Source organism: Pangasianodon hypophthalmus, chromosome 17, assembly GCF_027358585.1.
Source record: "Pangasianodon hypophthalmus isolate fPanHyp1 chromosome 17, fPanHyp1.pri, whole genome shotgun sequence".
NCBI lineage: Eukaryota > Metazoa > Chordata > Actinopteri > Siluriformes > Pangasiidae > Pangasianodon > Pangasianodon hypophthalmus.
The window spans coordinates 11,818,796-11,833,654 of record NC_069726.1 but is presented as its reverse complement, the minus strand read 5'-3'; the positions used below and the strand labels follow the sequence as shown (position 1 = coordinate 11,833,654).

The 14,859-nt window shown below is 37.1% G+C and overlaps 2 protein-coding genes across 9 annotated transcripts in view; one reads left to right on the top strand and one right to left on the bottom strand.

The window, feature by feature from the left end:
* Positions 1-5,112, top strand: part of ttc3 (tetratricopeptide repeat domain 3) — a 37,153-nt gene extending 32,041 nt beyond the window's left edge. For 5 of the 7 annotated variants that reach the window (XM_053241287.1, XM_034312785.2, XM_034312784.2 and 2 more), the window contains exons 42-46: positions 1,357-1,625; positions 2,775-2,901; positions 3,393-3,551; positions 3,699-3,791; positions 4,532-5,112. In XM_053241287.1, coding sequence (XP_053097262.1) covers positions 1,357-1,625; positions 2,775-2,901; positions 3,393-3,551; positions 3,699-3,791; positions 4,532-4,663 — 780 coding nt within the window. In that variant the 3' untranslated portion in view covers positions 4,664-5,112. The remainder of the gene's footprint in view (positions 1-1,356; positions 1,626-2,774; positions 2,902-3,392; positions 3,552-3,698; positions 3,792-4,531) is intronic. The other 2 variants (XM_053241289.1, XM_053241288.1) reach the window with 1 other exon arrangement.
* A 636-nt stretch (positions 5,113-5,748) lies between these two features.
* Positions 5,749-13,878, bottom strand: vps26c (VPS26 endosomal protein sorting factor C). Of its 2 annotated transcripts, none has more exons than XM_026941586.3 (8): positions 13,720-13,878; positions 12,643-12,786; positions 12,072-12,221; positions 10,148-10,228; positions 9,953-10,027; positions 6,979-7,129; positions 6,543-6,695; positions 5,749-6,336 (listed from the first exon to the last, which is right to left on the bottom strand). In XM_026941586.3, exons 1-8 carry the CDS (start codon positions 13,774-13,776, stop codon positions 6,254-6,256), a joined length of 894 nt encoding a protein of 297 aa, XP_026797387.1. In that variant the 5' UTR covers positions 13,777-13,878; the 3' UTR covers positions 5,749-6,253. The 2 variants fall into 2 exon arrangements, with proteins under 2 accessions (XP_026797387.1, XP_026797389.1); XM_026941588.3 differs by having other exon boundaries at positions 6,979-7,126.
* Between the last annotated feature and the right edge of the window lie 981 nt (positions 13,879-14,859).

The following is a 14,859-nucleotide window of genomic DNA, read 5'->3' as shown; positions in this document are numbered from 1 at the left end:
AAACTAACAATCATAAATTAAATTGCCATTTTGAATTCTTGGTTGCAAATGCACTTTAGTTAAGGACTCTTTCAAGAATTTATGAAAGTTTACCATGGTTTTGAAATTGTTTCTTCTCACTGTTAACTTTATGCTTTTTATCTATAGCCATGACCTCACAGGTTTGAGGATTTCTTCCTTAATAATATACAAAACAGCACCATACCTATAATATTATATTTCCACTAACAAGAAAATACTTTTTTGGAAATTGCTTTTGTTTTCACTTGTGAATATAGAGGAAACCCCAGCATAGACTTAACTCCATGATAATGTTAAGTTTTCAGTACTGTACTAATGAAGCATGTCTGAGGTGGAAAACGTGTTATTCTCCAAAGTGGACTTGGCTAAGGTGACTCCAAAGCTTAATATATTCCGCACATTGACTGCCCGTCTCTGGGGTTGAAGCTGATCATCCCACTCCTTCATCCTGGGTTCATCCCAAAACCAATTCATCTGCTGTGACAGACAGTAGTAGCACATTGAGACAAGAGCAGGTAGTCAGCAGCTACAGGTGCTTTTAGTCTGTTTGAATCAGACACTAGTGTGCTTTCCTACAAGTTGCAGTTTGTTTATGCAGGTGAGAACACAGCAATTGCACTCAGGTGTCGACCAAAGCAACTGAACCACTGATTCCAAGTGAACTCTAGTGCAGTTTGATTGCAGTCAGTTTTAACTCCACTACAGAAAGTGAACTAAATATACTGCATATTTTGGGTTGAGGGTAAAGTTTTTTTTTCTAAGGATGCGAGCTGCTTAACTGACCCATGACGCACAAACTGAGCCAAAGGATGGAACCACAGTACTGCAGAAATACGATGTGTTTAGGATGTCTGGACCAAAGAACAAAATGCTATATTATTTATATTATTGTTGAATAATTTATTTAGCACAATCTCCATGCATGTTTGATTTCGTAAATTGCTGCATGCACTTTCTTTATTTTTTTTCCTAGCTGTATTTGTGAAGAAAATGAAGTAGAGTTTTATGAGTACGCCTTCCACCCTGCACATCCCTCAGCCAATGATTTTTTTTTTTTTTTTTTTTTTTTTTCGCTTTTTGGATTCTTTATTTATGTGCAGTGTGAAACCAAACTCTACCAACTACTCTTCAGTGGAAACATGGCTTAGTAATGGGCCCACACTAGGTGTAATCTCTTTGACACTATTTTAAGTAAATGTTTCCTCTTACGGTGCTGTGCAGATTTTTGTCACTTGTCCTAACAGGGATGTGTAAATCAATGTTTAATAGTGCTTTTTTTTTCTGTGGGGCTAGTTAATAGTTGTCAGTTAAGCTTAAATTTTTTGTGTCCTGCAGGCCTTTCTTCAGCCATTGTCCAGTCCGCAGCCAGTTTTTCAGCATGCACACCCACACACCCCATATGGAGTTCAGCAGCATCCTGCCAGACCTCAAACACACATGGCAGTAAACACACACCACGCCATGCACACACCTCCAGCAGCCAGTGAGAACGCTGCTGCTCCAGCGCCCCCTGCAGCCTCAGGTCCAGTTCAGCCTCCACAGCCGCTCGCTGTATTTGAGAGGATCCTGGATCGTCTCAGCTCCATGTTCCCTCACTACAGCAAGTGAGACTCGCACATCTGTACATCATTGTGTTACTGTTAGCAATTTTTCAGCTATTAGCAACTTCCTTCAACTTTTTACCCATCACATCTGTAGCCTATGTGCCATCATATGGGAAAAAAACTTTCATTAAAAAAAACAAAACAAAACTGTTGATAAACATGTAAAATACCCTGTAATGTAAATTTGAAACAAAACTGTTATTCATAATGGAAAAAAAGGTTATAGAATGAAACTAGCATGAGTGTTCCAGTGTAGTTTTATTGTGGGATGACTAAGCAGCAATTGCATCAGTTATGCACAAGATTTAGTTTCTGTACCCAGTTCCATTTGGCAGCACTACAGGTTTTGCCTGAATGACTATCTCCATGAAGTAGAGCTTGTTGCTAGTACTCCCATGGTATTAATAAAGCACTACACTATAGATACAGCCATTTGGCTTTATGGTTTATTAGTTTTAATCTCACGTTTGTAAGTGTTATGTTCTTGACAATGAAAAGTCTCTCAGCTAGTAAACTGACTTTCCTAAAATACATCGAGCCAGCTGCAGTGTCACTGATCTTTAATCTGGCTTTACTATAGTGAAGCTTCCTACATTTTAGTAGTCATATTTCTTAGGCATAATGATTAGCACAAGATTTATTCGATTCTGGGTGGGTAAATAAGACAAGCCTATTCATGGCCTGTCATTTGGGGGTTACATAGTGGCCTCCATGCCCACAGAATTACTTTGGTAAAACAGTAGAGCATAATTCACAAACACCTTTGACTGAAGAATTCAGGAGAGTGTTCTATGAAAAATATGTTTTGCATAATCTTTAATGATGGCCCTCAGGTTATTCAGTTTATACTGGTGTCATAATTGTCTGAAAATTGTACATGTGAGAGATTAGTTATGGAATATTCTTAATTGTAATGGTTAAAGGAGTATTCTTTTAAGACTGTTTTTTATAAGCTGTAACCAGCTGTAGTTTTCAGTTGTGGTTTAGATTTTGGTCTGTTTTGTTCATGGAGAAACTAATTTGAGTATACAGTCTGACACTCTAGTCTGAAAACTACTTTGTTTCCATAAGACTGAACGTTTCAGCCTTCAAAGCAGTTTGGTTTCATATTTATTTGTAACTTGTATGTGCTACTATGTGTGTTTTCAGATCGGTCCTGACAAAATTTATTCAAGAGGTCCGCGTTATGAACGGTGGCAGTCTGAGTATGATGAAGTATGAAGAAGTGATTAACAGAGCTGCTCAACTCATCCTTGACCACCAGGAACACTCACAAGTGAGACAGCTGGTCTTAAAACCTATAAAAATAACCAGACAAAATACAGAGCAGTTTATTGCATTGCACAGCACAACCATCCTTTGAGGGGGAAAAAAAAAACATAGACAGGGTAGTGAAGTTCATTTGTTCTCAGACAAATGAAACATGAAAATGCGCACACACACAGAACTGTAACCAAAGAAATGTATCTGTGGAAGCCTTGAAAGTGTGTAGGCTTGTCTTATAATTCATCATTGAAAATAAAAATGCATAAAATGCAAGTTCGTTTCACGCTAATCTTTTTTTCATTGTGCAAAAGGTCATTTACAAAAGACCAATAAAACAAGGAAGTATGTCATGCAAAGAAATATTTAGTAATAGCTTTATATTATATACTCATATTACTAATTATATAACACTTATATGTAAGTGAAGTGTAACAGTGGCAAATCTGATTAACATTTTTTTTTTTTTTTTTTTTTTTTTTTTTGTTTTTTTTTTTTTTGAAGGAGCAGATGAACTTTGCAAGTGGAGATGTGGCTGGAGTGAGAGATTTAGCAGTACCAAGTCCAACTCCTCCCAGTGACCCCCCCAGAGCTTCTGCAACTCCCCCACCTGCACATGTGTGGAAGAGCGTGTCCTCTCAGCATCGCAAGTCTTCCAGAGCTGTACGAATTTGTAGCACTTTAGCATTTTATACCACCAACCAGCCCCCTTTAGCTACAACTGTTTTTATGTATTCGCACACTGCCCTGAAATCTCTCTCTCTCTCTCTCTCTCTCTCTCTCTCTCTCTTTCTGACTTCTGTATCTCAGCTGAACATGGAGGACCCTTGCATTATTTGTCATGATGATATGACACCTGAGGACCTGTGTGTGCTGGAGTGTCGCCATAGCTTCCACAGAGAGGTGAGACTTGTGACTAAACAATTAGAGCTTTTCAGTAAAGCTTTGTGTACCAAGCACCCCAGTACATCAGGAAAACCGTGTGAAAAGACATTTAATTAAATATGATCAAAACATTTAATTAATTTATTCGTTTCAATGAAAATGTTTTTGCAGAAAAGTTGTATTCTATTTTCAGAGCTGGTTATTGGTGTTCATCAATAGGGTAGATGATAATACAGTAAAAAATTTAGAGCCTTAGTTTATGGCCCTTCAGAGGCTTACAAAAAGGCTGATATGGCCCAGGCAGAATGAGAGTATGACACCCCTGCTTTAGATGGAGAGTTTGAACAGCATTGTGGGAAATGTAGGAAACCTTTAACCGAATTGAACACAGTGCTATTTGTCATTCAAAGGGATTTAAACCAAAAAAAATTCAAGTTTTAATCATAAAATAAATATTTGCACCATTGAAAACCACATTGATTATAAATATTGATAGCTAGGTCGTTCAGTGTGGATTTTTCATTTAAGGTTGTTTTTTGACAACAAGATTGTAAGTCCATGGCATTTGTAGTTTGTATTTTTTGGGTCATGTATACCACAGAAAAACTTTGAGTGTGTGTTATTTTACAGATCACATGGTATATGAAAATGAAGAAAATATTGTGAAATGTGGTTTCTAATGTTGTAGTGGGTACCCTGATTGAGCTGTTTTAAGACCAAAACCCTGATCGATGTATTGCTTGTTACATGTGTATTAGTGCATAAAGTCCTGGCTGAAGGAGCAGAGCACTTGTCCCACTTGCCGAGAGCATGCACTTTTACCTGAGGATTTCCCCATGCTGCCAGGACGACATCGACGGGGACACATGCATGCAGCAACCTTCTCTTAAATATATTGTTGTGATCAATCTGTATAACCATATTTATACAATAATCATATAATGTATAACAGTTACATAGAATTTTCGATATTAATAAAGAAATGTCTATTATATAGCTTCCATAATTTGCTATATAATGTAGTAACCAGAATAAAGCAGTTACTGAATATGTACTGTATGTAATATATGTTTTTTTGTTTTTAAATTAGGGAGTTGTGGTTGTAAATTCACACGTCAACAGAGTGGACAGTTCAGTTTTGCTTTATGTTTATGATTTGTTTGACCTTGCTCCTGCAGTGTGTTAACCTCTTAATCCACAGTTATTAAGGACCAATCAGTATTTCGTTTTAATGAATGTTTTATATGTTTTTTTTCTGTAATATTTATCCTGAAACTGTTTGATTATGTTTACAATATTGATCAGCTTCATGTTTGTTTTTTTTTTTTTGTTTTTTTTTTTTTTTAAATATTTTAGATGTTTCATTAAAAAAGATGAAGGAAAAATGAGACTGGTTTCTTTTGTGTTCTTGGTTCAGATTGTCCTGTGGCCTTATAATACATTTTAGACTTGCAAAATAGGCGTTTGTGTGTGCATTAATGCGATCTGATTGGGAAAGCAGGGTACTCTGTGATTTTGTATTATGGCTTTGTAATCTAGGAAATGGTATATGAAACATTTGGAAGTCACCATACTTGTCCTAAAGTGGGGGTTTGTAATTTTTTTTTTTTTTGGTTAGCTGTATTATTATTATTATTATTATTATTATTATTATTATTACTACTGCTAATAGTAGTAGTATTCATATCTTTAGTGGGCTGTAATTGTTTTAATTTGTTCTTTTAAGAAGAAAAATGTTTCTCATTTCTGTTTTGGTGGACTTGTGCCTCTCTAAATGTAGCGTAAGATAATATGGCGATATCCTGATACATGGTATGGGTATGACTCTTAATGGGCAGGTGCAGAGTCTTATAGGGGTTTTATTACATTATTACTGCAGTTATTTATACACTGATAGGTTTTGTCTTTCAGCACAAGAACTGTCATCTTAATAAATATAAACACCTTTGTGACAAAAATTCAAAACACAAAAAGATGATGTATACCAGATTTATTTTATGCAAATAACATTAGTACTAATTTATTCTTGTACTTTATGTTTTATACAAGGGACACAAAGGTCACACACACTTTTTTTCCTTGTCAGGAAGAAAGTAAATGAATATCTAAGCGCAAAGTAATGTACACAACTTTTATATTAAATGCTATAATTATAAGGGAAATTTACAGGCAGTTCTGCTCTTTGCCATATGATACTAGCATGTTTGAAATGAACTGATTTGATCACATAAAAAACCCAGTCATACAAAAACCAGAAAATAAAAAGAGGGAACAAATGGGCTAGCTTTCCGACAATGATTCCAAGAACTCAAAAAACTGACACAGTAAGTGCCGAAAATGGCATGTATGTAATAATTATGTCAATTATGTCTTTAGCTGTAACAAAAGCCATCCTGCTCATTGCTGACTGGCAGTTAAACAGTTGTAAGGCCACTCCCAGAGTCTTCCAGAAAACATCAATGAATCTGCAGGCTCTGATCTCATACTCGGCACAGCTTCAACGGGAAGTTCTCAGTTATTAAATGATCATCGTGAAAAACAATCACCACGTTCACCTCAAACTCTGCAAATGAAGAAGTTACATTCAATCAGTTTAAATTCTCAGGAAGAAAGAAAAAAACTGACTGCTTTAGAATATTTCACTGCCTAGGTGTGGCATATACAGTTTCTGTAATTAACTGGTATAAGAAAGGGGAATGCAGTACTTAAAAAAAGAGGATTCTTTTATTTCAATGGGCTATGATTTGGAGAAAAGGTCATGAGACTCACCAACTTTAAAGTTTGTGGTTTCGAGTGTAGGACATGTGAAAAGCCTGGGGAAGACCATGTATATAGGGATGGGGAGGCCATGACACACATCTCCCTCTGCTATCTGGATGTTCTGAATCTCTGTCGCATCTCTGGCATAGCCTTCAGCACAACCTGCAACCAGAATACGCACTAATCAGTAATAATACAATTAATCAAATATATCAGTATAAAGAAGCATGCTGACGTAACATCACATCTTCAAGCTGTTTCTTTCTCCTCAACACAAAAGACAGTATAAAACACAGTGCTATACCACATATGTTGTACATCTGTATTTACTAATATCCTATATAGTGTCCAAAACAAATCTCTAAATTGCCACCTGATTGGATTGTACATTTTAACAAATGTGTTAAAACCTGACTTTTGTCTACATGTGTGTACTCGTCCTCACCGCACGTCTCAACCCGGACTAGCTGCAGCTCGATGCTTTTGATGGCGACCTCTGAACTCTCCACCACCAGCTCCCCTGTGAGCGGCTGTGTGATCACACAGTTAGTGGCATCGAGGCGGCCTCTGATCAGGAACTTTGGGAGAGAACTCTTCTAAGAAGAAAGAAACACCTTAACAAGACTTCATTTTAAATAACGCAAGGTGATATATAGGTACAGTGTCGTGAAAAAGTATTCAACCCCCAGAAAAGTCATCACATTCTCCTGGGTTAGATATGACACTTCCATAGATTGTTCTAGACAGTATTTATTTTTACTGCAAACCAATATTCTCTTAAAGGACATTTTCAAAGTCCAAATTCATTATTTGTCAGCAGATCTATAAAAAAATTAAAAATTGAAAAATGCTGCATGCATAAGTATTCAACCCCTTCAGACTAGTACTTGGTAGAACCACCTTTTGCTGCAGGAATTGCTTTATGTCTGCTGGGGTATGTTCCTACCAGCTCTGCATACAGTTTTGGAGTGATTTTTGCCCATTCTTCCTGGCAGATTTGCTCCAGGTTCTTCAGGTTGGTTGGATTTTTTTTGTTGACTGAAATTTCAAACAGTGCCACAGATTCTCAATGAGATTCACTTTGACCTGGCCACTGTAGTACTTACAGCTTTTTGTTTTTAACCACTACTGTTGCTTTGGCCTTGTGTTTGGGACCACTGTCCGGCTTAAAGGTGAAGTTTCTTCCAAGCTTTTGTTTTTTAGCACACTGAAGCAGGTTCTCTTGTAATATCCCTTTGTATTTCGCTCCATCCATTCAATCCCTTCAATTTGGACAAGAAGCCCAGGTTCTGAGAATGAAAAGTGGTCCCAGAGCATGATGCTGCCACCACCATGTTTCACTGTAGGGATGGTGTTAATTGAGGTATGGCCTGTGTTAGGTTTGCACCCACACATAGCACTTTGAAACTTGACCAAATACAGTATCTCGATCTTGGTCTCATCACAAAAACAAAACAAAACAAAACAAAAAAACCCTGCATCTTCACTGGGTCACGCTCATGCTTTAATATGGCTCTTTTTAAACAATGATTTCTTTCTAGCCACTTTCTCGTACAATCCTCAATTATGCAGAGATCTTGAAATGGTTGTCTGGTGCAGCTTTTCTCCACTCTCAGCCACTGTACTCTGTAACTCCTTCATAATGACTGCTGGCCTCACTGTAGCTTCCCACACTTGTTTTTGTGCTGGGTTTTGAGGGAGGGCCTTGTCTTGCTAATGCTTGGGTGATGTGATACAGCTTCCACTTCCTCAGTATTGATCTAACAGTGCTTTCTGGGATGTCCAACCTCTTAGATTTAATTCTACACCCTATTCCTAAGTTATGAAATTGTATTATCTTATCTTTAACTTCCTTAGAATGCTTCTTAGCCTTCATTCTCACTGCATTCCTTCAAACTGACAGTCTCTTCTCAGTCACACTTCAACTGAAGTGGTTTTTGTTCAGAAAATGGAAGCTGTTTTAATATTTCACAAGTGAAGGCCAATTATAAGTCCTCATCAAGACAATATCTTTCATCTGGATCTTCCAGAACCTGGGAGGTTGAATACTTATGCAAACAGCATTTTTCAGTTTTTCATTTTCTTTTAAATATTTGCTGACCAATAATTAATTTCAGCTCACATCCTCTGAATTACTTGCTAAATACACATATTCTACCTGTAAGTATTTTATCATTTGTTATTAAGACAAATCTGTAAGCCACTGTACATGGGTAAATTTCTTAGGAATTTCTTAGGTTAGGAAAATTGGAACAATGTTTTTTTTTTTTATGTTTAAATTTGTTAAAGAATACTTTTAGGCTTCAGTATATGGAGTTTGGCAGCTGAATATGAATTTAGTATATCTGAATTATATACATCACATTAAATAAAATTCATTTTTATTTCAGAAATTTACATTTTTGAAAATGTTTTTTTTTAAAACTTGCTAGGAGTTTGCCTTTTATTATGCTTTTTTTTATTATGCCTAAAATTATGGGTTATAGCTTTGAAATAAAAAACTTCAAACCCTAAATTCAAATCTCAAAAAAAAAAAAACAGTTATTTATGTTATTTAGACCAAAGGTAAAGCAGCCAGGATTCCCAGGGAAAAGCAGAAGCATTCAGAGTGGTCTACCTCAGCATATCGCACTCATCTCTCACACTCCATTAAGTGAAGTGAAGAGACGTGGAGTTAAGTGGAATCAAAACGGAAGATTTGGACTGTAATGAGGTAAGTGCATCTAAAGTTATGTTCAGCTGAAAGAGCTAAACTCCTTTTAAGCAGATAACAGATAACAAGAAAGCTCATGCTGGAAGAGCATAACTTGCTACAACTTTACCTAAATAGTTAAGCTGGGCATCGGGGATTTAACATCACTTGCTATATGAGCAAAACTTGCTATTTGAACAGAACATAAAACTTTATTTATTTGCTCACTCTGAACGTATATACTTTTCCCTAGGAATCCCAGATGCTCCAATTTTGACCTAATTTACATAAAATCTGTATTTTTGAGATCTGAATTCTTGAGATTTGTATTGAGGGTTCTGATTTTTTGTTTTAATCTCAAAATAGTTTAATGTTTAATGTTTAAGGGCAAATCTTACTCCTATCAAGTTCAAAACAGAAAAGAAAAACCTGAGCAAAAATGCTAATGTATTAAATACACCACAGAAAAACAAAGAATTTTATTTAATGTGTCGTGTATATAATTGAATTGAATCTTGTTTTTAAGACATAACATTAACATTCCAACTTGACCAGTATCACAGCCCTGCTAATGGTATGGTCAATTACACAACACTAGAGTTAGTCAAAGAGCTTAATCAATGTCTCTTGCAAAACAAGTGCAATAATCGGACGCTTTAGAATGAACAAGCAGCAAGTGTTGCACGAACAGGCCATTAAATGAGTCCATGGTATCAGGGGTCTTTACCTCTCTCACATTCTGCAACGTCTCTGGTGTGATGGTGAAATCAACTGGAGTCAGCTGCACTTTGGATTTCTGTGGCTGCAGATCGTGACCGCAGATAAAGGAAAATATTGTATGATTAGTTCTTTTGTGTTTCTTGATTGAATTACTTCACAGAAATATGCAGTAAGTCAAGACAGAAGCTGAGCAACATCTAACCTGACAATGGACCATGAATTCGCAGGTCTTGCTCAGGTCTTTTGCCAGCAGAGGGCGCTTCATATCACAGCGGAGAGTGTACTGGGCACAGGGAGAAGGGGGTGACTATTGTCCAAGAACAAGTACTACACATCTCATTGTATTAATTAGGGCTGGGTGATACTGCAAAAAATATTATATCATGATATTTAGAGGCATTTTCTCAATACATTATATATAGGAGGGGAAATCAGAGTACAAATACTCTAAATAATTAAACCAAACAAGGCTTTAAAGTCCAATCCGCTACTTGTCATTGGTTGTAACAGTGGAGTTGGTCAGAAAGGGACTGATGATACTCAAGGCATGCTCAGAAAACTGTATGGCGATTACTGTAATTTTACAATATTGATATTATATTGTCTTCTACCGCAGCTGAATTCTCGAATCTGTTCGTTCAGAAGGGGTTGATTAATTTTTTCAGCTCTGACATTAGTGCTGAGTGCAAGGCAACTCACAGGTTTATGTTTGTTTGCTTGCTGTAATACCTTAACACAGGGACTTGTATGGAGGACAGTCCATAAAATCATACTCATAAAATGTGTATAACTGTTCATACGGTGAGGTTGTCTGTGAGGAGACTTCTATCTATCATTTATGGAAAGAGTCTCCAGTGTTATTACTTTGTAGCACTCTAAAACTGTAAAACTGTAACTTCATGTTTGAAGTCTTCAGGAAGGAGGACTTTGTGCTTTGTGGCTTCTTGCTAGCAAGCTGACGAGCTGTGTTTATTTGTTTATTTAACTTAAAGAGCTAGTGAGGGAATGGCTGTTTATAGTGGCTATTACGTAAGCGATTGTTAACGCTGACTAACTGCTGTGGTATAAGAGGAATAAAACAACACAGGATGTGCTGTTACTGGAAAATAATCAACTTCGGGTTAGTAACAGTAACTTTGCATCGAATCACATCACATGCCCCCATTGTTGATTATCTTGCTAAAACAGCACACCCTGTCATGATTTATTCTGTCTATCAACCATCTTTAATGGCAATATTCAAATACATATTTAACAATCTATACATTTCTGTGAGTCCTTCTGCAAGATCTTACAGTCTGGAAGAGTATGCAAAATTCTCCTACTGCATATGGTAATAATAATAAGAAGAAGAACGCATTTTATTTAACGGCGCCTTTCAAAACACCCAAGGTCACCTCACAAGCAGGCAAAAATAAAAATACAGATCACTACACAAGACCAAAGCACACAACAAACACTCAGCATATACAAATAAAATACAGTAAAGACTCAGTAAAACATATTTTAAAAAAGCCTGAATAAAAAGATATGTCTTAAGACACTTTTTAAAAGTCCGCAGGCAATCGCTGTTACGAATATTAAGGGGAAGGGAGTTCCATAGTCGAGGGGCAGCATGGCTAAAAGAACTGGCACCCATAGTAGCTAGTCGATTCCGAGGTACCACAAGAGAAATTGGAGATGAGGATCTGAGAGCACGTGGAGGGGTGTAAACATGAAGAAGTTGAGTAAGGTCTTGGGGTGCAAGATTATGAAGTGCCTTGTAAGTAAGTAACAGGATCTTGAATTCAACACAAATGAGACAAGTTCAGTAATTTCTCAGACAACTGTGTAGAGCTTTCTCAAGGAATAATGTTTACTTGTAGTCCAGATCACATTACGTGATTAGTAGTGATAGGGAATGTAATTCCTTCAGTATTACACAAGTCCAGTCGCCTTGCCCTAGAAATATTCTCAAGGACTACTTTCAACTTAAAGTGTGTTAGCACATGTGAGATCTGAACCTGAATTCTCTCTCACTGCCTCCTCTGCTGTTAGTGTTTCAGAGGCTACTTGAACACAGTGTGTCTAACAGGTGGCTAAGCCCATAGTTTCTAACTTACCTTTTTTTTTTTTTAAATAGTTACCTGAATGTTGACGAAAACACCATGGTAGGTCTCGTACAGCACTTTATTTCCTTTTGCTTGCAGCGGAAACTCAAAGGGAATTTCAGTTTTGCCTCCTGGCACCTTGCCTGGTTTGGCCACTTCAATGCTACTGCTGATCAGCTGAATGGGCTGTGGAGCACAGAGACACGTAAAGCAAAGCAGGGATGCTTACTCTAAACCCACCACTCACTTTAACAATGTTCCCCATAGACTAACCAGCATACATATCCATGACAATAGTAAGCCACGAAATAAGAATGAAGGATACCACAAGATAAACATCTTAGACTGAGATTAAGTAAGATTTTCATGCAATAGATGATACTTCTCCCCATTCCTGTCCAATCTTTTTTGCCATATTGCGAAGGATATTTCTACATGTGCAACAACATTTGCTACTTATCTTCAGGATGTTGAATAATAGTATAGTGTTGATTTCCAGATGCAATCCAAGCATACTGTATCTAAACATCTGGAGTGCATCAGATGCTGAGTATGGTTATAAAGTGAAAACTTTAGATGACTAACAAGGCGCTGTGTGACTGCTTACCTTGACCGAGTTGTAAAAAGCCTCGAAGACGCCAACACTCTTGGAGCTGAGCTGCAGGTTAACAAGACCCTCCATGGTGAGGGTGATTCCCTGGTGTTGCACAGCTTCCTTACTGGTGATCACCACCACTCCAGCCAGGACCTCCTAAAAACAGGATGGGGACAGGATACAAGATAAATATTAGAGATCTATGGGTAATCGTAGTGCATAGTTCAACAACATATGTCGTATAGAGGTTTGTAGCTGAGCTTTTACATCCTAGTAGGGAGTCCTTTCAGACACCTCGCACCCAGGCCACGATCTCTTTAAACTGTTGCCCTCTGGCCAGCGCCTCAGAGCACTGACCACTAGAACAACCACGCACTAGAACAGCTTTTTCCCACAAGCCATTTCCCTAAAACACAATTAACTGACTTCTAGGTCTTTCTTAGTGTAATACCTCTCTGTGGAAACAATTTTTTGAGCAATATGTAAATTCATTCTTTTACAATATTACCTTCTACACATATCCTTAATGCTTCTGCCATTGCCTTCACCTTGCACACAGCTGTATTATATCATATCTGCACACATATATATTCTGTTAAGGCCTATTGGTCTACTGTACAGTGTGTGTGTCTGTATATATATATATATATATATATATACACACACACACTCACATTATATGTAATTTTAGTTATTATATGTCTCGCTGTCTTCTTGGTATGTGTGTCCTGGAAGCCTCATACCAAGTCACATCCCTTGTGTGTGTGTGTTACACTTGGCAATAAAAAGCTCACTTTATCAGCTGCAATAATAGATAAACAAGTGTTTACCTCCGTTAGATAGCATCAAATTCATGTTCTAACTAACAAATTCATGACTATCAGATTTCTAACATTCCAAGTTGTGCGTGAGGAAATAGTTGTGTCTTCATGAGCTGAAGTTTGCTGTATGAAACATTAAAAACTGCTATCAGAATTACTCCCATCATTTCAATAACACTGTATTAGCAAAGCCCGAGCTACAGATACCTCCAAAGCTCAACTGACTTTACAAACATGCACATGAATATCATATTAAGTGTAACGTTACCCCTTCATGATACACTTTGTTCGCACGCTTAAGCCTTAAATCCAAGGTAACACTCATTTTCTCAAACACTGTAAAGAACACTGTGTATTTTCTGTAGTGTCTCTTCCTGGTTATCGGAACCACGTGACGATTTTCTATCACATGACTCGGTTTGTTTCTGCGCGCGCTGCTCCAGAGTCTGCGCAGCAACACAGCAGCGGTGCGTTACTGACAAGAAATAATATAAAATGAACGACAATAGTAGAAAATAAACGAGTAGAAAATGAAGATAAAGAAAGCATCACCAAATAAAATATAAGAAAAGAAAAAGAAAAGCGTGAAGACGAAGAGAAAACGTGACAAAGTAGAAAGTAGTGATGGGAATTCTGGCTCTTTTCAGTGAGTCGGATCATTTGACTCGGCACACCGTCACGAACCGACTCTCTTTGTATTTTTTTCTCTACTGTACTGGCTCATTACCATTTAATTCCCTGCCCAGTTTGCGATATTTTGTTTATGATTGTGATTTTTTTTCTTCTTTGCCTAACTATGGCGGAAAATGTTCGGTTAAATCCTAATCTACATTTTAATTAACAAAATAACTTTGCATTGTATTGTGTAAAATCTATTTAAAATAATTGTAAAATCAGCGAGGCACTGCAAACGTGCGTTGACAAATACAGTGAACATCTCTGCATTAATGTTATTGTGTCTGTGCTTCATTAAGAAGATTCATTTCCATTTATTCTGATACACTGATATACTGATATACTGAGTAAGAAGCAGCAGTGCAGTGGATCCTCCCTGTCATTCACTCAGCTGAGAGTCACACACACACACACACACACACACACACACATCAGGCTAACCAACACTTCAGATGTTCAGAAGAAGAAGAAGAATGGAAGGATTTCCATGAACACTTTTGATTAAATGAATCTGTAACAGTATCCACACTGTGTGGTATTAAAATCAAGAGCCTCATACTATATAAGAGGGCAATGATGAGAGTTTGAAAGTTAAAATTATGTTTTTTATGGAAATATTGTTTTGTGGTAATGCATTCAAATATAACTCATGCTTACGCCCCGTGTTTATCAGAGCTTTGATTGGAAATAAGATCCACAGCTGCTTTTATAAGATGATAAAATTTGTATCAAC

Coding starts and splice junctions, on each gene's coding strand:
- vps26c (XM_026941586.3), bottom strand. CDS start 13,776: ATGAGTGTTACCTTGGATTTAAGGCTTAAGCGTGCGAACAAAGTGTAT. Junction 12,222..12,642: donor CTTTTTACAACTCGGTCAAG/GTAAGCAGTCAC, acceptor TGTGCTCCACAG/CCCATTCAGCTGATCAGCAG. Junction 7,130..9,952: donor CGTTGCAGAATGTGAGAGAG/GTAAAGACCCCT, acceptor CTTTCTTCTTAG/AAGAGTTCTCTCCCAAAGTT.